The sequence below is a fragment of the Phascolarctos cinereus genome, unplaced genomic scaffold (assembly GCF_003287225.1).
Source record: "Phascolarctos cinereus isolate Bilbo 61053 unplaced genomic scaffold, phaCin_HiC Scaffold_4;HRSCAF=312, whole genome shotgun sequence".
NCBI lineage: Eukaryota > Metazoa > Chordata > Mammalia > Diprotodontia > Phascolarctidae > Phascolarctos > Phascolarctos cinereus.
The window spans coordinates 279,496,689-279,521,550 of NW_027555847.1; the positions used below are offsets into that span (position 1 = coordinate 279,496,689).

Consider the following 24,862-nt stretch of genomic DNA (forward strand, 5'->3'; position numbering starts at 1 on the left):
TTGCCTTTGGCTTGAATTTGTTACCCTGTGCTGGAAAAATGACCCACTTTGGTTTCGTCTTAGATTTCCATTTACGACATGGTCTGAGGTTTTCTTCTACTTCACCATCTTGGGTAGTTTGCTTTGAGCTACACATACATACACTGATACACACAGATAAACATTTTACTTACAAATATTCTTCATATGTAAGAGGGAATTGGATCTAAATGATCTCTGAAAATCTGTTCCAGTGCTAAAATCTTGTCAGTAGGCAATCACATCATGAGACTTATGTGAAAACTAGGTTTATCACAGGAAAAATGAACATGCATGTGGAATCCAAACAGTTCAGAGTCCTTACAGAAGTTTGCAAATTTGTGACAGTATAGCAGGAGGAGGAAAAAACAGGGAGGGGCGTGGCATGGGAAGGGAAAAGTGCAGCAAAGGTAGGAGAAAGGACAAAAACCCTCCTGAAGAGGAGGAGAAAGGTGGTGGCAAAGGATGTATTCTTTTCCTTTGGAAAAAGATGATGACTATGACCACGAAGATAGGAGAATCTTCCTTATCGGAGGAGGACCCCACCTGCACAAGCATTTTTCCAGCCTGCCACAGACTGGTTGGCACCTGTCTTGCCTCCCAAGGACACACAAAGAATCCAGCTTGGGGTGCCAACAACAAATTATGTCAGCTCCGAGTGGTGGTAGGGACTTCGTCCTCGACACATTCAAGGCCTCCTGCATCTTATGGGTCCAGTGTTTCTGGAACATTGGCAACTCAAAAAGACAAGTTCAAGGGACCCCTTAACAGCCTTTAACAATCCCATCATCTTAAAATATGTGTATTTTTTGGCATCTTGAAATTTATGCAAATAGAGGTTATATGATTTTTTTTTCCCATTGAGAATCCCTTCCACCAATGTAGACACTTCTCTTTTAACCCCTGGTAGCTCTTGGAAGTTGAGTGAGGCACATAGTCATTAAGTAACTTTTTTTAGCATCACCAGCTAGTAAGAGGTGAGATTTGAAATTTGGTCTAACACCAGTACTCTATTTATAATAACATACTTTTTCTAAATCAGAGGTTATTAACCTGGGGTCTTTGAACTTGGATTATTTTTAATATTTTGATTACCATTTTCAGTATAATTTATTTCCTTTCCTTACTTATGGAATATTCTTAACACTAAGATAAATAGAAAACTTTGAAATTCACTCAACAACAGAAAGATCACACTATCCATTTAGGATATCACTAATACCTCAGGTGATTTGATTTCTAGAGAGCATAATAATGGAAAATAAGATATGTGGGATTGTGCAATTTCTTTTAAAATAAAACTTTATTTTTTTTTACATTACCAAAATTCCCCTACTGTCCCTCCTTCAGAAAGTCTTCAAATTATAAAACGCCTAAACTAACAGAAGACTACATAGTGCTTTTTTATAGTCCATTTTCAGAAAAAGAAGTAGAGCCAGCTGTATAGGAATTGCCGAAGAACAGAGCTCTGGGTTCTGATGGATTCATAAGAGTATTCTGTCACACTTACTTATAAAAGACAATTAGTACCAACATTACACAAATTATTCTTGAAAAGTTAGAAAGAAAGCACTGTACTCTTAGATTCTTTTATGAGACATAGCCTTTCCATTTTCCATAGTTTTCCATTTCTTTTGAAATAGTTTCTTCATTTCTCTTAAAATATTGTCAGAATAAAGAATTGAAAAAGAGGACCCATCTTTGCAGTTGTTTGGCTTTACGTAATATCAGTTTACTTTATTTTTGTCATCCTTGCAAACATCTGCTGGACTAGGGACATTTAAACATGGGACAAGTCCTGTTACTTTTATGTTCCATTACTAGTCTTCCTTTCCTTTTTCTTTCTTTCTTTTCATAACTTCTACTCATTGCTTCCATTATCCTAAGGGTATTCCATACAACCCTAAGGTCTCCCTTCCACTAACCCCAGAACCTCAAATTAATTACTTCAGTTAAAAATTTCAATCCCCAAAGTGAAAATTAGTTTGGAAAAATCTTGGTTTTGAGTACTTGGGGAATTTAATGTCCATCGTCATGGGCTTTTCTTTTCCTAACTTAGAATTTAAGGATCTTATAACAATATTCTTATCAAGATTTATCTGTACTGACAACTTTTTTTCTTCCTCCAAATTAGGAGAGGAAGGAGAAGTTATCTAAATTTGAGTCACTTCGTCACTCCATTGCTGGAATGATTCGATCTCCCAAATCTATGTTGGGCTCTTCATCAGTAAGTAGGATTAATTATTTTGTGCTTTTGTAAATCTTCCTTTTATTCTAGAAGTAAGATATGATTTTTCATTTTGTTATGCCTCAGTGAGTCATCAGGGGAGGATTTGATTGAAAATATGTAATTTGTAAACTATACCTAAAGAGGGACTCTTTGCTTTGAAAGGTGCATAAGGGCCTAATTTGACCAATAGTAGGATCAATTTTGTTACATGTTAAATCACTTTGCAGTGGGAATTATTACTTGACAAAGTATTCATCTACCTATGTATTAGCAGTTTTTAATGTTATTTCAGTTGCAAAAGTACATGAAACTTTATTGACATATAAATTTATCATATAAATATAGCTAGCAGAAAGGTGTCCAAAACAATTTGCCCTATTTGCAATAGTTCATTGACTGAGGGAATTAGAGAATGTTCTTATCCCATATCATATGTTTTTAAACTATTTTTTGTTTATTTTCTAATTCTAAGAAACCAATCACTCATTTCAACCATCCACAATGAAGCTTTAGTATAGTTTCTTTTGGGTTGTTGATCAAATATACATACAGTACACAATACACATTAATTACTATTCTTTTGAAAACACTTTAGGTTGTATTTCTGTAATTTTCTAACTATTAAAGGGCATTATAAGTATATGTTAGTATGCACGTATGTGATTGGGGTCATATTATATATTACAAATTTTGCTTTTTAGGGAAATAAGATCATATTTGTAAAAAGTAGAAATTAAACTGCTTCCTAGCTTTCTAGACTAATTTAATAGTGCAACTACCTTCTGAATTCACTCCATGTATATAGTGATATCTGTCCCAGAGAAGCAATAGAGCAATAGTTTTTTGCTTGTATGTATCAGATAAATCCTGTCATATCAAAGGATGACCAAATGCCACTGAAAAGATTACCAAACCTTGAATTATGTACTATTGCTTACTTTTATTTTTTTTCCTGTTGCAAAATAATTTTTAAAAGTACTGTTTCAAATTATTTGAGAACAATTTAAGAAATGTAAAATATACATGAGATATTTTTTGATTTAGTTTAATTTAGTAAAATAATTGGTTCAGATGGCTGTTAGTTAAAAGGAAAAAAGAAAAAAATTCTTCAACATATTTTAGCTTTTATTGCTAGTAGTATTCTAATAAAAGGAATCGTTTTTGTGGGAACTAAAAGGTAGAGGTGAACTGAATGGTAGCTATCTTGTGTGGCATTGGGGGGAAAAACAGTTACTTTCAAACAAAAACAATTACTGGGAATGGGACAGGGGTCCTCCCAATGATTTCTTCCTGGAAGTGTGGAAATGCTGCTTTCCCAAGGCAAATGACAGCTCATTTGTTACTACAGTTCTAGGGAATTGTCTTAAGGCTTTGAGAGGTAGATGCTTGCCTAAGTTCACATAGCTAGGAGTCAGAAATTTGAACCTAGGCCATTTTTACTTCAAGGCCAGCATTCTATTCCATGTATCACACAGACATTCTTGCAAAAATTATTCTTCAGGAAATGTCTGCCAAAATTCATACCTTTTTCTTGCTTTTCAGAAAAGCAGTTTCACTATGAAGCTATAGACCCTTTTTGACTAAGCAACTAGTAAGAGTCCATTTGTAACTTAGTTTTACAGTGATTTGATTTTCCAAAGCCAGGAGTACAGAAAGCCAATTCAAGAATTTGAGAATCTTTTGTAAATATGAAATAAATAATACACTTATGAATGATTTTTTGGGAAAGGAAAAATTATTTTGTTCAAGATACAGTATAAATAGTCTTTGAGATTCAAAGAAGTTATGATGAAAATGCAAAAGAAGAAATAGTGAAATATAAAAAACCCTCTCCCTCAGTGTTTTAATGTGAAAATTAACTAATAAAAAGTCTTGATGTTTTTTCGTAACATTAACTCACTTTCCACTTCACTTCATGGGTTGAAAACTGGTGTCAGGGGCTAGTAGCAGTTTATACTAGGGCAATAGGAGAAATTCCCATTATTTTGCTTTGTGAATAGTCCTTCTTACAATGCCTAATTTACTCACCTAAACCTAAAATAGTCAACATTGTTGATAAATTCAAACCCAGAGATATGAATCTGAGCTTTTATTTCAACCTTCTAAGGGAATGCCTTTAAAAGTGTACAAGAGTAGGAGAAAATAAAATTCCTCTTTGGAAAAATGTAGCTAATTCCTACTTTTGCAATTTTCTTATGGCCAGAGGTTATTGGAGGTTACATATGCCCAGTACCTTTTCCTGAGACTTTAGTATGTCACATTTCTTTGAAGTAAATACAGATGTTTTGAAGTTAATATAGGCTTTTGGAACTAACTCAGGACTTAATGTGATAGAACCAGGTCAATAATTTGAATTCCATACAAGAATAGGAAAGTGGTGGAAAGGGTGAGCTTTTTCTCATTGCTCCACTAGGTAGTAGTGTATACAGTAGTGGGCAGTTAGTGAACATTTATTAAGTACCTACTGTGTGCCAGGCACTGTTCTACATGCTGGGGATACTAATATGAAAAAGAGAGACAGTCTCAGCCTTCAAGGAGCTTGCTATCTAATGGGGGAACACAACATTGAAAAGGAAACTGAAAAAGATACCAGGCATCTATGGCACCATGGAGAAATCTACAAGTGTGCAGCCAGTGGGAAATATGAAGGGATGGCTGACCTGGGGCCCTCCTTAAACAGAAGTTTTGAGAGGAGTTCTTGGCGCAATCTTCCAATCAGAAGTGTCCCAGGGGAAGAGGATGCTAAGTAGGTATGAGTACCACATCTGATTTCAGTCTTTCAGGATCATGAGGTTCTTGGGGACATGATGAAGAAGTCCAGAGGAGGGTAGCTGAGAAGGAATTGAAGGACAAAAGGGAAAATCAAAGTGTTCATTATGTTAATAATATAATGAGTTACATTCTTACGTAGTATATATCATGCCTTTTATTTGAAGTGTCAGTGAGTTAATGTTATAAAAACATAACTTTTTAATCTCCTAACATTTCACCTCAACCATGTTTTTTAAAGTAATGTTTAGCATATACATTGACAATCATTTAAGCAAAATTCAGTTTTTAGGAATTGCCTTTACCTTAATCTGATTGAATTGCATTCTTCAAAAATCATGCATACTACTAAAATATCCATTTCCCTTTAATAAGTTTCTCATTTTTATTTTAAGTCCTCAAAGTCTCTATTAGGCATAAAACATTTTTCTTAAAAAGAAAAGAGTTCTTATACATTTGAGAATTTTAACAAGTGATATCTCTCTAGCAGATAAAGACTCTCTGTTCTTAGATCATTTAAATGCCCAAAGGTTTTCGATTCACTGATACATTTAGTGAGCTCTTGAAGTAAAATAATAGAGGCTATGTGTGTTCCTTGTAAGCTTATGACACAATCAACTAATGAACTAAAATATTTCTCTTAAGAATTAAGTATACCTAGAGAAGCTCTACTTGTGCACCTATAAATACACAACTTCAGTCTGGTGTCAGAGGTTTTCTGACTGATCAAATGAGATTATCTGTAGAGCTTGCTTTGTAAACCATAAAACACTGTATCAATGTTAGCTGTCATAATTGTCTTTGTTATGACTATCATTATTATAATTATTAGTATTATTAACTAAAGCCATGCAACCTTGATTTAAGTATGCATTTTTAGTGGTGTTAGGCATGACAATTCATCTTACCACAATACCCCCTCCCCCAAAAGTCTGTCATTTTAATACCAGTTTGTTAAATGTTAAAAGATTAGCATTTATAAAGTTGCTTGGATTATTTGTAAACTTTTTTTCTGCTTAAAAATAATATACAAAAAGGTATTCCAAATCATTTGAGAGCCAAGTAAGTAAATGTATATAAGATCTTATAAGATAAAATTTTTTATTGAAAATAAGATGACCCTTTTCTGACAATTGGTTGCATAAATTTAAAATTTTTTCACTACTACAGCAACCTGGAGTCTCTCTTTTTTCCCTCCCCCCTCTCCCAATCTCTCTCTCCCTCTGTCTCTGTGTTTCCCTCCCCCCTTTTCTCTTTCTCTCTCTCTCTCTCTCTCTCTCTCTCTCTCTCTCTCTCTCTCTCTCTCTCTCTCTCTCTCTCTCTCTCTCTCTCTCTCACACACACACACACACACACACACACACACACACACACACACGTACGTATTCAGGCCAAACTTTAAGTCAAGTACAATTTTTGGAGAAAACTTAAAGCAAGTGAAGTGAAGAACCTAGAATAATTTTAGCAGTGCCCATGTCATTTCTTTGAAAATAGTGTAGTGTAATAGGATCGTGTATTAGAAATCATTTGACTTAAACACTGATAAATCATTTTCAGATTTAAAAGAAAGAAATAATAGGAAGAATAGGATAATATATAAGAAAAGTTTAAGCTGAAGCTTTTTGTATGTCCATTCAGTGGAAAAATACTGCAGAATTCCCTTATTATGTAATATTTCCTTAAGATAGATTCCCGTCTTATGAAACAAAAGAAAATATGAGGATTTATAAACCTTATAGATCTTGCTACATATATTTAATTGAAAAAATTCTCTGGGACATTATGCCAGAATAGGAAAAAGAGTCGGATGACTTATATTTTTAATGATTTTATTCATTATTAAGATATCACTTGAGTAAGCTATGTAAGATACTCTTAATAAATATTTTCTATCAAGGTTTTACCACTTATTAATTAGTTTAAATTAGGACTAATCTATCCCTCAAGACTCAAAGAAAATTGTAAAATTTTCTTTTTGTGTTATTTTCCATGCAAAGCGCATCATCAATAACTTACAGTTATTGATAAAAAAAGAGGTAGAGGAACAACAAAAAAAAGATGGGCACACATTTTTATAAGAAGATTTTTCTGGAAGGGTTTTTTTAAGACATTTATCATCTTCACGAGATTCTGAAAGATGATTACTCACATTTGCCTATATATAAATAAGAGCTTAATAAATAAAAATGGTGAGCATGTTTTGCAAGAAGCCTTTTGCTACATTAACAAAAAGGGTAGATAGAATTTACAAAGTTTGTGAGGCAAATTGCCACAGTCTATAAAAAAACTTGCACTGAACTATCAAAATGGGGTAGAAAATTTAGATACATTTTCAAGTGAAAATGGTTTTGTGAATATTTCAAACAAAAACACTTATGCCCTGAATTATCTGGGTAACTTCCTCAGGATCTAAATTCATCTGTCCACCAGCGGAACTAGAATATGCACCTGACTTTAAAAGCATTGTGAAACTTAATACTTACATCAATTTCACAGTGAGAGATTAAAGAATTTGAGGTTAAATAAATTATGAATTATATTTGTCAATGAACAGTTAATACTTATTTTCATGATAGGCTGGTCCTTTAAAAATGATTATATGTTGTACAGATGTCTTTTTAAGAAGTACCAAATGTGCCAAAATACTATGATTCAATTACTAGGCCACAGGAAACCTAGACATGGCCCCACAAACCTAATTTTTCAAAGAGCACTCCTTTGAGGTTAAAGCAGAAACCATTTAATAAGCATCCTCTGAAGACAGCATTTAGAGTTTGTTTCAAACAGATTACATTAAAATCACACTGTATTTAATAAAATCTGTTTCAAAACATGTGACATAATATACATTATTTAAATAGACGTTTTGTTGTTTACAGTGATTTTTTGGTAATGAATTATTGATTGGCCTACTTGTTACATTTTATGTAGAACTCCTACTCCATCTCTTTACAGATGAGGAAATTGAAAACCAGAAAGGTGAAGTGATTTGCCTCATAATGTCAATTGGCCCTTGGTTTATGAGGTATATTCTAAATGCTGAGTTGGGAGTAGTCTTTGAAGAATGCTTTAATGAGCTTATGTTTTTGACAGAACTGACATATGCACTTTAGACACTAGAAAAGTACTTAGACAACCAATGAGATAATATATTATAATTAATACTTTTATTCATTTTATACTTTATTGACACGAATGTTATTCACCTTAGGTTTTTATTGCCTCACAATTTAATATAAACATGTAGAGGAAAAGAAAAGTATGTTTTTCTGATATGAAGCATAGTAATCTCTTAAGATATTTTTTGATGATTTTTATGAATGCAATTCCAACATTTGCTTAGATTATATATTGATATTTTGCATATAATATTTGGAGTATTATAATATTTAGTTTCCACACTTAGTATAGGGAAATGGAGTTATTATTTTGCATAACATAAGAAACCTCTTGTATTTTTTAGTGCGCTCCATCGAAAGTAGCAGAGAAACCTTGTGCTTCCTCTAAAAAGGCATGTTATTAAGCCCAGGTTAACTATTACATATTTTTTTTAAATGTTAGCTGTCTTTTATTATTCTCAAGGTCTTTATTTACATTTTTCGCCTAGGCTCTAAGATCCAAAGAATGAGAAACAAGGGAGGATAAAAAGTTAAGTTTCTTGTATCATATAAATCACTGCCGTATCCAGTATTTTCTTGTATAGCCATCCTTAGAAAAAGTTGACCTAGTTTTTATACTGTCAGAAGCAAGTTATATTTTATTAGTGATAAAATTGATATTCAAGTATATCATGATAAACAAAGGATGGCTAACAGGATGTATCTCATTTTGAGAGAGCAGATTTGTCTTTTTCTTATCCTGGCTGGATCTTAAAAATAAGTGACAGAGATCACATCAGATTGATGACGTGCTCTGGTTAGGAAATCCCAAATTTCTCCTGCCAAGAAAGAATGCTATACTGACTCATTGTAGTTCAAGAGTATTGTAAGAAATAGACTTGGGTGCAATTAATTTAATTGTAAGTGATTTCTTCTCCCAAAGTGGTAAATTTTAACGATTATTTTGCCACATTTTTGGACTTTGTTGTTATAGGGTAGCATAAAATGCTTAAGAGGAGAGATATACTGTATATGAGAAGAAAGGTAGATATAGAAGAAGAGATAATAAAATGGTAGGAGAGTAAAGAAGAGTAAGAAAAAACAGGTGTGGCAAGTGTAGTTGAAATAATAACATGGGAATGAGAAAAGAAAGCAGAGGAAAAATGCTAAGAATTAAGGAACAAAGATAGATGAATAAGGGAAGAAAAGAAGTCAGAAAAAAGAGAAGACACAGGAAAACAGAAGATGTGCTGGCAGCAGAAGTATTAGACAAGAAATGAAAGGTAAAGAAAATATATTTCTCTAGAGAGTGTCTCGTCACACAAGACTACTACAGGACAGGCAACCAAAGAAATGTGAAGTTGCCTAACATAAGGTAATTTATGTTCTTGACCTAGTCGTGTTGTATCTTGCCTTTTTTTTTTTTTTTGGCTAGGCAATGGGGTTAAGTGACTTGCCCAGGGTCACACAGCTAGTAAGTGTTATGTGTCTGAGGCTGGATTTGAACTCAGGTCCTCCTGACTCCAGGGCCGCCTAGCTGCCCCTTTGCCTTTTTTTTTTAAGTTTATAAGAAGATCTCCCAGATTAGAATATTTTATCGCATTTGAATTTTGCTTCCTAACATATGGTAGTCTTTATATTACGAATAAAGACTAAAAGAGAGGGTAATGTTTGCAACAAGGAAGAGTATTTGGCAACAAAGATAAATAAAAGTTCAATTAATATTTCTGTCACACATAATTTTTTAACTTAAGAGCTTCCGCTTTCATTTCCTATACTTATATAGGAAATATTAATGTCTCATACTAGTGAACTATTTGATAGGCACTAATTAAGAAAACAGAGTTAGTTGACAATAGGAATATAAACAGATCTTTTAATAATTTTCTAATTGTTGTCCCTGAGGACTCTTTGTTTAGAAAGATCCTGATAGCTATACAGTTTGCCTGTATTTTCTAATTTTTACTGTGTCTAAAATTGGATCATTTAAAAATTTTAGGCCCATATTCTTATTTTTTATATTTTTTAGGGGAGAATATTGTTACTCTAGAGTTTCATAACTTATTTGATATTTTAGTTTCGTAACTTATTTTATACTTTAATACATATAATTATTAAGTTTAGTTTTGCAATATTATCACCTTTCTAAATTGATTGGTTTTCTTTTCCTTGAATATAATTTTGGCTTCGTGAGTCACATTCCTATTCCTCAACCTGGAGTTCCTTCACATTCAAAGTTACAGTACCATTTTATATCTGATTACCCAGTCCTTCCAAGTTCTTCCTAAGAATTCTATGTGACATTAATTTTTAAAAGTGATTTTTTTTCTATTTTAGAATTTTACTTGAATTCTTTTCCATATTCTATAAAATTTGAATTGTTATTCTCAAGACTTTTAAAAGAGTATTTACATTTTCTATTAAACTGTGATAAAGACTGATTTCTTTATTACATTTTTGGTGATTCACCAGAATTTTTTAGAACAGATAAGGTGCCTCTTTACCGCACTTCTTTTGCCCCTTGTGTTGGCTACCCAGCCCATCCCCTAAATAGAAAGTTGGTTGCTCTTCAGTCGTGCTTCCGTTTTATTCTCTTGTGTGGAACGGAGTCTTTAGTTGCCTGCTTTATACTGCCTTGTCTTGTGACAATTAGCCTCAGTAAGAAAATACTCATTCAGAAGACCAGACTAGTAGAAGAGGAAAACTTCTTTTTTTAAAGTATAAACATAAATTTTTTTCTATGATGTTAGCAAAGTGTCAGCTACTTTGCCCAAAAGAATTTTCCAACTTATGTATGTGATGATAAACATTTGGGCACTTTGTGGACATTCTAAGAGCGCTTAGGACTAGAGGATGCTGAATAATATTTATTATATATACTACATCCTATTATAACCAGCCTCAAAATATATAGGATTCTATTGAAGTGAATATTGCCAAAAATTCTCTTTCCAGGATGGTCATAGAAAAGCAAATTTGAGTTGGTCAGGGATGAAGGTAGAACCCCTCTCCTTTGTGTAAATCCACATAAACTTCAGCCCAGAATGCACGCCACCTTTGTGCCTTTAGTTTTAGCTAGGAAAGAGGTTAATTTATTGGGATGATGGCACTTAGTCTTCCTTCCCAGCAGAAACTAATTAGCAGAACAAGTGGGTATGTGTTCCCAAAGTGATTGAAGTAAAATTTACTTGCTATATATAACAAGCAAGAATCTTAGAGTTGGAAGTGAATTTAGAGGTCATCTAATCAAACTTCCTTCCAAGTTTAGAAATACTCCCTATGGTGGAAAACTCATTAATTCTGTTTTTGAGCAGTTCTGAGAGAAAGTCCTTCCATACCAGAAGTTTAAATCTGTTGTTATTCCTCCATATAGTTCAATGGAAAGAACCCTGAATATGGATTCAGAAGACCTTGGTTAATGACTCGGCGCTCTGGCTTACTATCTTGTGTGACCTTGGACAAGCTATTTGGCCTCTCTAGACCTCATTTTACTCATCTGTAAAATGAGGGTGTTGGAGTAGATGCCCTAAGATCCCTTCCTACTCTAAATCTATGATCCTTTGACCTAGTTGTCCTGCTTCTGCCTTTTAGAGGGAGAGAGAATAAGTCTCATTCCTTTTTCAGGTAGAAGCATTTGAAATATTTGAGCATAGCAGTGGAATTCCCTCTAAATCTTTCCTTCTCCTGGTGAAACAGCCCCATTTCCTTTAGGCATTAACCATCATTTAGGACCCTCTTAACATCCTGGCCATCCTTTTTTGAATATATTACAATTTGTCTTTGCTTCTCTTAAAATAAGGTAGCAAGATCCTTGTCCTAGAAGAAAATTTTATAACAGCCCTGATTAAAGAAGCAACAATCTGAGCAAACTCTAAAATTGCTGGTAGGTGTCAAATTACTACCAGGTATCATAATCAAATCGCTCATTCAGTGTGTCCAGCTGCTGTTTAGAATTCCTTATGCTGTCATCTCCACAGGCTAAGGATCTTAGGTTTTAGAGAAAGAACAGATCTTAGAGATCATCTAGATTTACCACTGCTGCCCTTCCATTTTAAAGATAAGGATTTAGATGAGGTGACATGCCTAATGCTACAGAGGTAGTAAGTAGCAAAATGAGGATTTGAACACAGGTCCTCTGAGAGAAAACCTGTGTTCTTTCCATTATGCCATACTTTTCCGTGCCCATACTAGAATATGATTAGAAAGGCAAAGGCAAATAAATGTCTGAGCCTAGGACGTTACTGCTTATGTTGATTTCTTTTTTTATGACATTTTTCATAGGAACATAGATTTAGAGCTGGGAGGGACCTTAGAGGTCATGTAGACCAGCCCCCTCATTTTACAGGTAAGGAAACTGAGGCCAAGAGAGGTTAAGTGCCTTGCCTAGTGTTGCCACAAGTAGTATGTAGAAGAATCAGAAATCAAACTCATATCCTCTGACTCCAAGTCCAGTGCTCTTTCCACTGCACTACATTGCATTCCTTTGCCAAAGAAAGGGAGAAAATTACACTGAATTATTTGTTTTAGTAATTTTTATTGACCAAATTCTTCCAAAACCTATTGTGATAAATCATTGGCTGAGCTTAGAATCTTTTCATTTTAGTTATCTTTATAAAAATATTATTTTTAATGGGATCTGACATAATTAAAACTTGGGGAAAAAGTAACATTTAATCATATTGGAAAACCTACCCTTTTAGAATTCTGAACTTTATATTACTTACAGGTTATTCAGTTATTAGTGCATTTGTTGTATTCCCATTTGTAAAACTTTCAGTGTTCCATCCTTTTCTAAGCAGTTGGTTGTTCCTTAAAAACATATTCTTTGAATACATTTTAAAAAATAATATGTTTATCAAAGTTTATATTAGAATAGAAAGACATAACCAATTTTCAATTTTAAAATGTACTTGAATATATTAACAAACTGAGGCATTAAAGGACAACCAAAAGAACAGAGTAAACATTAATTAATGCAATGTAACAGGAAAAGTAAATGGGAATAAATGGGCAAATTAACATGATGTAGAAAGAAGGAATGATTGAACAGTTACATTTTATAAATAAAATTATATGTAAGTATTTGCAAAAAACCTTGAGTTGGATTTGTATTTAATATTGTTTATCATTATTTTTCAAATTGAAGAATTTAGTTTAAATGAAAAAATATAGAAATACCATTCATTTAAAAGAAGGTAATTAAATTAATAAGCAATTCCTTTTTGTTCATTAACAATAAAAGTCTTAAAATTCTTTATCTTTTTAAAGGAAAATTAGTGAAGTTTAGATGAGTAATTCGTTTCACTTGAAAGAATCTTATATAATGAACCACAAAATCAAGTTAGAGAAGGATATTAAAGGCTTAGTTGAATCCTTTAATGTTTAGAGATATAAATCTAATTAAAAGGAATTATGAATGTATAATTAGTAGTCTATTTTTTTTCCTATTAAAATGGCAAGGCTCCTCAATATCTAGCCATATATATGCTCAGTAAATATTATTTAAAGAGTAGATAGCACAAAACTAAGGTTTCCTGTGGGGGCCTTATTGGGCATAGTTCTTAGGCTTTTTAAAAGCCATGTACCTGTTCTATGTGATAGAAGTGGCCCAAACCATTAGTTTAAGTCTACAGTGATTATAGATTTATAACTTTTCTGATAACCTCATTAAAGGCCAGATAGATAAATATTATGTCAGAAGAGCTTTGTGGAAACTCTGAGCTATATTTCTATATTTAAAACATTTTGTGCAGAGGTGGGGAACCAAAGATTTCATAAACTTATATATAGTGTGGTTTCAAGTGCATTTTCAATAATATATTATATTGAATATTGCTGTAACTAGCTGAATATAAATTTTATTGCACTTTTCGTTTCAAATGGAAAATGTTGATCCCTTGGGAGGTTGATTTTGGGTATCAGAAATGGTGCAGTGCATAATCTATATTGAATTGTTTTGCCTTTTCAAGGCGGGGGGGCTGAGGAGGGAATTTGTAACTCAAAATTGAAAAAAAACTGTTAAAATTGTTTTTACGTGTTATTGATAAAAAAGTAATTTTTTTAAAAAAAGAAGTGGTACAAAAACTGCAGTCAGGCTTAACTAATTTCGTGTACTATAAAGATAATATGTTTATTTAGCTGCACTGTAAAGTTTAAAAAGGATTTTCACCTCCATTATATAATTTTATTTTAATAAGAATTTTTTGAGGAAATGATTATATGAGGAAATAGGTTTTATCTCTGTTTTACAGGTGAGGAAACTGAGTTTCTGACAGGCCAATTAACTTGCCTGAGATTAACTAGAAATAATTTTCAGAGCAGGGTCTTGAACCCAAGTTTTCTAATTCAATGCTCTTTCCACTGTACTATGCTGTCTTTTAGGCATAGTTTGGCCTAGAGATGCTATTTTTTAAATTTTAAAGTCTCCATGATGCTTCTCAATTTTTCATTAACAAAGATGATTTAAATTAGCTTTACCTTTCACTTATTAGATATTTTATATAATTTAATTGTATATTAATCATGTAATTATATTAATTATATATTATAATTGATTGAGATTTATTCTTTATTCATTAGACATATAGCTGTCCTAAGGACCCAAAAATGTTACACTAAGGTGTCTTGTTCAGACTTGAAATGTTTTTTGGGAAAAATTGGCTATGTGTATGGGAAAGGGGCAGGGTTATAGAGGGGAGGAGAGGGATGAGAGGTTCAATCTGAACCATTTCATCTATGTCAGTAACTTCCAAATGTCAAAATTCATTTACTCATGCAAACCTACAAATCCTTTCCAATAGTTTTTGAGAGTTGTTAGGGGATACTGAGAGGTTAAATGATTTGTGTTTAGTCACATGTAGGTATATATGGAGCTGAAAAGCTTTTCACATACGTGAATATATGTAAATAAGGATAGGGCACAGATATCAATCCATGATTTCAGTGCTATAGGGAGCTCTTAAATTAGGAAATTACCTCTACTAATTTAGGTAGGCACTTTCTCACACCTTAGTATTATGTCTGGAACAATGAGAGGTTAAATGACTTTCCTGGAATTACACAGCCAGTATGTGTTAGAGGTAGAATTTTAGTCCTGGACTTCCTGGCTTCAAGGCTAGGTCTCTTTCTGCTATGACATGTTCTTTCATTTAACTATATGAAAATTTTAAATCCTTTTACTGTGTATAAGAAAATGTAAGATTCCATTTGCCAGAAATTAGAGATACATCAAGAAAGTGATATAACCCTTGGCTATCTTAATATCTTTTTAAGATCATAGATATTTTACTTTTTTTAGTTGGGGTCCTGTCTTTGGACATTGATCACAATTTCTGAAGCTTTGCATAATATGAACCATTGAGATTTTTCATGTACAAGATTTTTTTTTCTGGTTTTATTCAGTAGCTTGGTAAGAGTGGAAACAAACAAATTGCAGAGTTGGCAACAGAAGAAAACTTGATAGAGATGGAAGTAGTGGTGAATCCATGACAAGACACAGGAATGATACTTCTAAAAGCAGTAGTAGATAAAGCCTGGGGTTTGCAGTTGACATGAAAACTCGGCCTTGGAATATATAGATAATAGACAATACAATAAATTGAATTGACTGTATGAAATAACTAATACAACTTTATTTACAAGTAAAAATAAAATGTGTATTATGATTAATATCTTTGATATTCCTTTTTCTGTTTACAAGTTAGAAATCTAATTTTGTAATTTGTAGTATCAACTGAACAAAACAAGTTGTAATGATATTACTCTTCCATATACTTTTTGACTTTTAATGAGCAGAATTTTATAGGATTGTAAGAAATGTAAGTATAAGATATACTTACATTTCTTATATATTATATAAATATAGGATTTCTTACAATTATCTTAGTAAAAACATAAATTGACCATTTTTGAAGATGTCTATTAAAAAATGGAGGCAACATGTATAGTAGAAAGAGTGTAGGATTTACGGAGTATCTGGATTTGTATTTTAGCTCCACTGCTTTCTACAGGACTTTGTGACTTTGGGCCAGTCATTTAATCTTTTTTGGTCTCAGTTTCCTCATCTATAAAATGAAGGGGTTGGAATAGATGACCTCTGAGATTCTTTACAACTCTAAGTATTTTGTTTAGATAAAAATAATATGTAAAGCAGTTGTTCTGAAAATTATAATATATTAATTGGGGAAGTTTTAGGCCATCAATAAAAATGCAAAAAAAGTGTTGATACTTATTGTAATAAAAAAAGCTTCAACATTATTGCTTCTAATTTATTTCTCTCTTTAATGTTTATTCAAGTTCTGTGATGTAATATCAGCAAGTGACAAGCCATTGGTAGAACAGGACTGGTACCATGGTGCAATTCCCAGAATAGAAGCACAGGAACTCTTAAAGCAACAAGGAGACTTCTTGGTTCGGGAGAGTCACGGGAAACCTGGTGAATATGTCCTGTCTGTGTTTTCAGATGGACAACGAAGACACTTTATTATACAGTTTGCTGATGTATGTTGGTGTTGTAGTTTGTTTATTTTAATATAAAGAAATAATATAGTAATGGATAGTTTCTGATAAATTCCTATATTAACACCAGGTAGCAGTATTGGAGTCATAAATGAGTTTTTATAAATATCAGGCACCCATGTAAAATAATCATTTTAAGGCAATTTTAATTCTTTTTCATAGCAATTAAAAATGATTTTCTACAATTTCATTAACATTTTATGTCACTAACATTTCTTAATTGTGTTAGGAGTTTTATTATGCAATGTCTTTTCCTCAGATTCTCTGCTATTTTCTATCTCCATGAAATTTTAACTTCTTAGCTTCCGTTATTGGGAGTTGAAGGTCTTTGATTATACTTCTACTTAGTGATGGTGCTACTGATGGCTGGTGAAGGCCCTGTCACCTGTTATTATTTCTGAATTTAACTTGATTTAATAACTTTTTCAGCCACTGTACTGTCATCTCTCATTCAACTCTTGGGTATAGGTTGGGACCACCAGCCAGGAAGTGATAGCATCCACATCAGCCCTAATCTCAAGGCCTTTTAGCCTTATGCTTTGGGATGGAGGGGAAATACTGTGGTCCCTTGATGGCTTCTTCTTTTCCTGTCTTTTTCATTTCCTTTCCTGTGTTTCTTTTCCTTGAATTTCCTTTAATTTACCTCTTTTAATTTAGTTAGCTTCATGTGGTACATTTCTCAATATTTTGGAGGTTTTCGTAAAGATAGTTGAGTTTGTCTGTATCCTTTGATTCTGCCATCTTCTGGTCTGTCCAGTTTCCTTTCTATTTCACCATCATTATATCATGTAGGGCTTTTACCCTTACCACATTCTTTAGTCTTGTTTGTTTGTGTTTCTTATATCGTTTATTTTTGTATTTTTCCTAGAGTCCGTTATAGTGCTTTACACACAGTAAGCACTTAATAAACATGTTTTGTGCTGAATTAAATGAATTTGTTTGAATGGAAAATGAGTAGTCCTTGTGTTGGTGCTATAGTTTTTGTCCTTGGAATAGAACAAAACTACCTGATCTACATGGTAATCAAACCATGACCTTTACCCTGTATAGTTCTTTGATGAAAGCCACTGGAGATAATTAATCACAGGCTGATCAGAGATATATTTACATAGAAAGTTGCCTTTTAGATCATTCTATATGGCTAATTTTGTTTAATGATAGTTATTAAGCATTGTGTTCTATTCATATCTGAACTTGGATATTTATATTCTGTTTGCAACCATAAATTTGCCATGTATTTCAGATGTAATAAGGGTATATCTGTAAACAGTGATGTCCTTCCTCATGGCCATAGCAATATTATTGGCAGTGTTTTTTGAAACTTTTCTATGGTTTTTATTATTAATAAAATGGCATGAGATTCTTAGCAGACCAAACTGCAACCTATGAAGCAAATTGAATGCTTGCTTTTTGTTTGCTCTTATTTATTAAATTACTTCTTTTAAAAATCTTTACTGAAACTTGTATGAGAGTAAATAAAAACAACAATAATGATAATTTTTCTGATTATTAGGAGACATCTAAGTGGTTTAATGATAGAACACTGGACATGAAGTCAGGAAAGCCTGATTTCAAATTCTGTCTCAGACTATTATTAGGTATATGATCCTGGTCAAGTTGCCTAACTTCTTTCAGCCTTAGGTTTCTCATCTGTAAAATGGGAATAATAACATCACAGCCTCATAATGTGTGATAACAGTATGACATGTTATAATAATGCTAACATTTATGAGGATCAAATGAGATAATATATAAATCACTTCGCAAACCTTAAAGTGCTATTTAATTAGTTATCTGCTAAGGATGCCTGATGTAAGTTCAAACATAGATGTGATCATTCGAACTAGTGTGCTGGGGAAATACAGATCTTCAAATAATAATTGAACTGATAGCATCTGAAAGGAATTTTAGAGGTCTTCTCTTTCAACCTTCTTATTTTATCACTGAGAAAACTGACTTGCTTCAGGTTACACTAATACTAAATAGCCATGTCTGATATCAAACCCAGGTCCTATGCCTACAAATTAGCCTCTCTTTCAATTGTAGCAAACCTCTTTCTAATAACCTTGTTTTGATATTAAGAGGGCTAATATTCAGGAAACTTGTTGAAAATGAAGCATCTGGGAAGTTTATAATTTTATTTTGCACCTTTTGTCATTGAAATTTTCTTTGAGATGTCTACTGATGATGTATTCTTACATTTCAATGAAATTCACAGATTTTCAGCCACCTGATTATTGATATTATTAGCTTCTATAATTGGCCTAATCAAATAGTTAAATTCCATTAAACAAACATTTTTCTTAGAAAGTTAGGTTATTCAATCAACTAAATTTTATTAAACAGTTTTCAGATGAACTCTAAGTGTGAAGTAGTATGATACATCCTGGTAATAGAGGGGTGAAAAGCAACATAATACTTGCCTTCATGGAGCTAAGACCAATATTTGTTAAGCACTTTTCTCAAAATAACTGTATGAAAAAGGTAGTATGAAGATTATGATCCTCGTTGTACAGATGAGGAAAACAGAGGCTCTGAATGGTTAAGTTAATTCACCTTGGTTAGAGTAAATGGCAAAAGCAGAATTTGAACTCAGAAGTCACAGCTGTTACTGCTATAATGCCTCAACACAAATGACTATAATGCCTTCACGTAGATCATGTACGTTTGATTTATTCCATGAGGAATGGCTTGTGAATTACACAGGGAGGAGGAGGCAGTATGAGATTTAGTTCAGTGTGGCCAGAATTGTCACAGTGAATAATTTGAAACAGAACTGGAAAAGTAGATTGGAACTAGATTGTGAATGGCCTTAAATACTTGAGTAAGGAATTTTCTCTTCTTTTCAATAGTTAGGGGAAAGATATTGAAGATTTTTTTTTAACAGAAAAATGACATACATCAGAAAGATTACTGTGGCAGTAGCATTATGGTTGAATTGGGAGGGGAGAGATAAGATGAGAAGTGGGGAGATTAGTTCATGAAGCTATTATAATATTTTAAGTAAGAGGTAATAAGGACCTGAACTAATTTGATGGCATGAATAGTAAGAAGAGGACAGACAGCAACAGATTTTATGAAGAACTGACAGGATATGGCATGGAAAAGGAATCAAGGATGACACTGAGGTTTATAGCTAGGGAGGAAGATGGGGATTTTCAGAAATAATTTGGGAGGAAGGACAGTCTTTGGAAAGAAAATGGTAAGTTCAATTTTATGAAAGTTGAAAGGAAGAGAAGGAAAGGGCATGGGTGTTTATCAGATGCCTACTATGTACCAGGCACTGTGCTAGGCACTTTACAGTGATTATGTCATTTGATCCTCACAATAACTCTTGCAAATGGGTGCTATTATCCCCATTCTATAGTGGAGGAAACAAAGGCAGACAGAGTTTAAATTACTTGCCAAGGTCACACACCTAGTAAGTATCTGAGACTGAACTTGAATTCAGGTTGTTCTGACTCCAGGCACGCTGCTTTATCCACTGTTCCCCTGAGCTGCCTTTAGTTGACTTAAAAGTTTTGCAAGGCATGTCGAAGGAGATTTTTATTAGGCAAGTGGAAATCAATGCAGAGATAGGGACAGAAGGTAAAAGATTTGAAAATTCTCTGCATAGAAATAATAGTGGAAATAACAGAGGAGAATGAAATTGTCAAGGAAAAGCATATAGAGAAAGAAAAGATAAGAGTGTCAAGACTGAGATCATTTGGAGCCAAAGAGTTGATCCTTTTATTTTCATTTTGTAAAGTTCAGTGTTCTATAATACAGTGTTCTAAAAGTCTTAGTGCAGTTTCAAGCTTAAAGAGCTTAAGTGTTAGTAGATTAAAATTGTGCTAAGACTTTTTGAAATGCCCTGTATAGAACTATTCATCTTTGCAACAATTCTCAAATACACCACCTTCTCTCCTCAAACTTGCTGGTGAGTTTGCCTGCCTCAGTTCTCTCCCCTTTCCAATCTATCCTCCATTCAGCCACCAAAGTGATTTTCCTAAAGCACAAGTACAACCATGTCATTCCTATTCAGTAAATTCCAGTGGCTCTCTGTCACCTCCAGGATCAAATACATCATCATCTGTTTGGCATTCAAAGCCCTACATAACCTAGCTCTCCCTACTTTTTCCTGTCTTCTTAAAGCTTCTCAAATGTATGCAGCCTCCTGGCTTTTCTGCTCCATCTCTCAGAGGCTTTGAGCATTTTCTCTTTTTTGTCTCCCATGCCTAGAACACTGTCCCTCCTCTGCTTAACCTCTCTGGGCTTCCTTTAAGTCCCAATGAAAATTTTATCTTTTATGGGAAGCCTTTTCCAACCTTTCCTAATTCTAGTGCCTTTCCTCTGTTATTTATTTGTTTCCTATTTATCTTCTGTATAGCTTATTTTATATGTATTTGTTTGCATGTCTTTTCCCTCATTAGATTGCAAGCTCCTTGAAGGCAGGGGCTGTCTTTTCCCCTTTTTTGTATCACCAGTGCTTAGCACAGTGCCTGGTAAATACTGGGTGCTTAATAAGTGTTTATTGATTGATTGATTTCTTCTTTAGCTCATTAGCTCACGATTTTGACTGTGAAAGAGGTAGCAATATAAATAGACCAGTACTAAATGTTGTTGATTGTTTATAATTTACTATCATTCAGTGGTTTTACTTAAGGAAAAAATTAATATTCAACATCTAAAAAAAGTTTACAGAAATTTTCATTTGGCCTGAAGACATTCACATAAATATGGATAGCTCATTTTATTGTTACAAAACAATAATTAGAATGCATTATAAAATTATATATTAGCATTTGTATTCAAGATATGGAATAGGGAAACTGAATGTAATATTATTAATTTGTAATCTCATCATTTATACTTGAAAAATTTGTGGTTATCACAGGTGATCTCATTTCAAACAAATATGGGTGCTGCCAGTTAAAGTCTAGGATGAAATATTTTATTGAAAACTTTCTGAGTAAATTTTGGGGTTATTTTTGACAGTGTGCAGCAGTTTTTATCTAGTGAACTTTAAGACCTTAAACAGTGTAGGCACAAATTCTTCATTAAATAAGTTTTTATTTATCTTCTGTTTCTTACACATCATAGTTATCTCAAGTATCCTTCTCCTCATTCTCACAGAAGGCCAACCGTATGGGAAAGAGTACTTTTTCCAGGAAAAAAATTAACACAACGGATCAATACTTTGAAAAAGTCAAAAATATGTGCAATATATACAATCTGTGACCCTCTGACCTCTACAAAAGGATGAATTGGGAGGTGTCCTCTCATGTGTCTTCATGCTAGTTCCGTTTGATCTTTATAATTTTATTAATTTATTTTTGATTTTTTAAATGTCATTGTTCTTTCCTTATGTTGTTTTCTTAGTTTTGCTTGTTTCATACTGCATCAGTTTATATAGATCTTTCCATTCCTATCTCTATTCATCACACATATCATTTCTTATGTCACAGTAATATTACATTCATGTACCACAATTTGTTTAGCCATTCCTCAGTTGTTGAGAATCTATTTTATATCAAAAAATGCTGCTTTAAATATTTTGGAGTACACGGACCTTCTTCTGTCAATGGCTTCCATCTGGTATCTAATTGAAAGGGTATGGATGTTTTAGTCACTTTATTTGCATAATTACAAATTACTTTCCAGAGTGGTTATGCCATTTCACAGCTCCACCAACAATTTGTTAACGTGCCTGTTCTTCCACAATTCCTTTAACACTGACTATTGTCATTTTTGCCAATTTGAAGGGTGTGAGGTGAAACCTCAGTGTTTTGTTTGCATTTCTCTTCTTATTGATTTGGAACATTCTTTCATGTGATTGTGAATACCTTGCAATTCTTCTTTTGAGAACCATTTGTTTTTATTGTTTGACCATTATCTATTGGGGAATGGCCATTAATCTTTATATGTAATTAATTACTTATATATCTTGAATGCCAATCCCTTATCAGAGAAACCTGATATAAAGATTTTTTCCCCCATTTGTCTACTTACTTTCTTATTCTAAGTGCATTAATGTCATCTGTGGAAGCTTTTAAGTTTCAAGTAATCAAAGTTTTAATTGTCCCCTAGCTCTCATTTACTTAAAAATATATGTCCTACTCATAGCTGTGAAAGATATATGATTTCTTTGTCTTCCAATTTTTTTTCTAGTATGATCTTTAGTATTAAGACTCTATATCCATTTAAAATGTATTGTGGAATATGGTGTAAGATGTTGGTCTAAGCCTGATTTCTACCAGGCTGCTTTCCAGTTTTCCTGGTAGATTTTGTCAATTAAGGAGTTTTTTTCCCTAGATATTTATGTTTTCTACTTTACTGAGTTCTGTTGTTTCTGATTTTCCCTCATTTGACCTATTTTTTAACCAGTAGCAAGTGGTTTTGAGGACTGTTGCTTTATAATACAGTTTTAGGTCTTCAAGTGCTATTACCTTTCAGCCCTACTTCTTTTCATCATTTCCCTCGATAGTCTATATCTTCTGTTTTTCCAAATGAATTTTATCATTTTATGCCTTGGTAATTTGGTACAGCATTAAAAGTATAAATTAACTTTGATAGTATTTTTCATTTTCTTGTATTGGCATGTCCTAGCCATGATGACTAAATATTGTTCCAGCTATTTAAGTTGTTTGGTTTTTTTTATTTCTTTAAGGAGCACTTTGTAATATGCAAGTTCTTTATGTGCTGTGGTAGGTTAATTGCCAGATGTTTTGTAATTATTTAGAATGGGATTTGCCTTTCTGTTATTGCTTCTTGTGTTTTGTTATCATGTAGAAATACTGTAGATTTTTGAGCATTTATTTTATAGTCTGCAACTTTGCTGAAACAATTCATTGTCTCAGTATCTTTGCTGATTCCTTTGGATTTTCCAAGTAAATCATCTTATCATTAGCAAAAAGGGATACTTTTTATTTCCTCTTTACCTATCTTTATGCCTTTAATTTCTTTCTCTTGTCTTTTTGCTGTTGCTAGCATTTCCAGAACTATATCAAATAATAAAGGGGAGAGTGGGAATCCTTACTTAACTCTCCTGTATTTACTGGAATAAATTATGGTGCATTCTCAGTGCATATGATGCTTTGTTTTTAGATGCTTTTTATGATGATTTTAAAAGTCTTTGTGTACACTTTGTAGGGGGTTTTAGTATAAAAGAGTATTTTGCTTTGTCAAAGGCTTTTTCTGTATTTACTGAAGCGATCCTGTGGTTTTGGTTTTTAATATAATTGATTATGTTAATTGTTTTCCTAATATTGAACCATCCTTGCATTACTGGTTTAAATCCTACTTGGTCATAAGGAATGATTTCTTTGATAAATCATTATAGTTTGTTAGACAGGATTTTGTTTAAAATTTTTTTTAGTGAATATTTGTTAATGATATTGACTTATAGTTTTCTTTCTGTGTTTTATCTTTCCCTAATTTAGGTATTAGGCCTATATTTGATTCTAATAGGGTGCTTTTTTCCCCTAAATTCTTGAAAATAATTTGTGAAATATGGGTACTAACTGTTTTTTAGAAGCTTGATAGAGTTATGTGAATCTATAAGGATGAGAATTTGTGTCCATTTGGTAGTTCCTTTACAGTTAAATCTATTACCTTTTCTGAGAAAGGATTATTTAAGATCCCTTTCTCTAGTCTTCTGAGAATTTGGATATTTTATGTTTTTGTAAGGTGTTCCTCTATTTTGTATGTTCTTGGTTTTGTTAGCATATAATTGTTCATAGTATGTTCTTATTATTCTTTTTATTTCTTCTGGTTTCGTTGCTATTTTGCCTTGCTAATTTACTATTTTTTAAATTTGATTTTCTGCCCTCTTCTTTTTAACTAGATTAGCCTAAAGGCTTATCAGTTTTATTAGGCTTTTAAAAGAACTAATTTTTAGTTTTATCATTTACATTTTTTTCAATTCATCAATTTTTCCTCTAAATTTTTAATATCTCCTTTTGTGCTTATTTTAGGTTTTTTTCTTTCTAATTTTTAAAAAATGCACATTCAGTATATTAATCCTCTCTTTTTCTATTTTTGTTAATGTATGTTTGTAAGGATATGATTTTTCTTCTGAGGACTGCTTTAGCTACATCACAGAAATTTTGGTATGTGGTTTCATCATTATAATTTTCTTTTACATGGTTATTAATTATTTCTGTGATTTGTTCTTTGACCTACCTATTATTTAAAATTTCATTGTTAAGTCTCCGTTTGAGTCTGTACCTTTTGTTTGTGGTCCCTAAAA

The 24,862-nt window shown here is 32.7% G+C and overlaps 1 protein-coding gene across 14 annotated transcripts in view; it reads left to right on the forward strand.

The window, feature by feature from the left end:
- FER (FER tyrosine kinase) overlaps window positions 1-24,862 on the forward strand; it is a 257,864-nt gene that overhangs the window by 104,307 nt on the left and 128,695 nt on the right. For 9 of the 14 annotated variants that reach the window (XR_013486092.1, XM_020968841.2, XM_078153086.1 and 6 more), the window contains 2 exons: window positions 2,153-2,245; window positions 16,411-16,614. Coding sequence is in view for 11 of the 14 variants with exons in the window: in XM_020968841.2 (XP_020824500.1) it covers window positions 2,153-2,245; window positions 16,411-16,614 (297 nt within the window). In the remaining 3 variants the exon portion in view is untranslated. Of the gene's footprint in view, window positions 1-2,152; window positions 2,246-4,723; window positions 5,133-8,480; window positions 9,491-11,914; window positions 11,999-16,410; window positions 16,615-24,862 lie in introns of those variants that run through there. The other 5 variants (XR_013486093.1, XR_013486094.1, XM_020968837.2 and 2 more) reach the window with 5 other exon arrangements.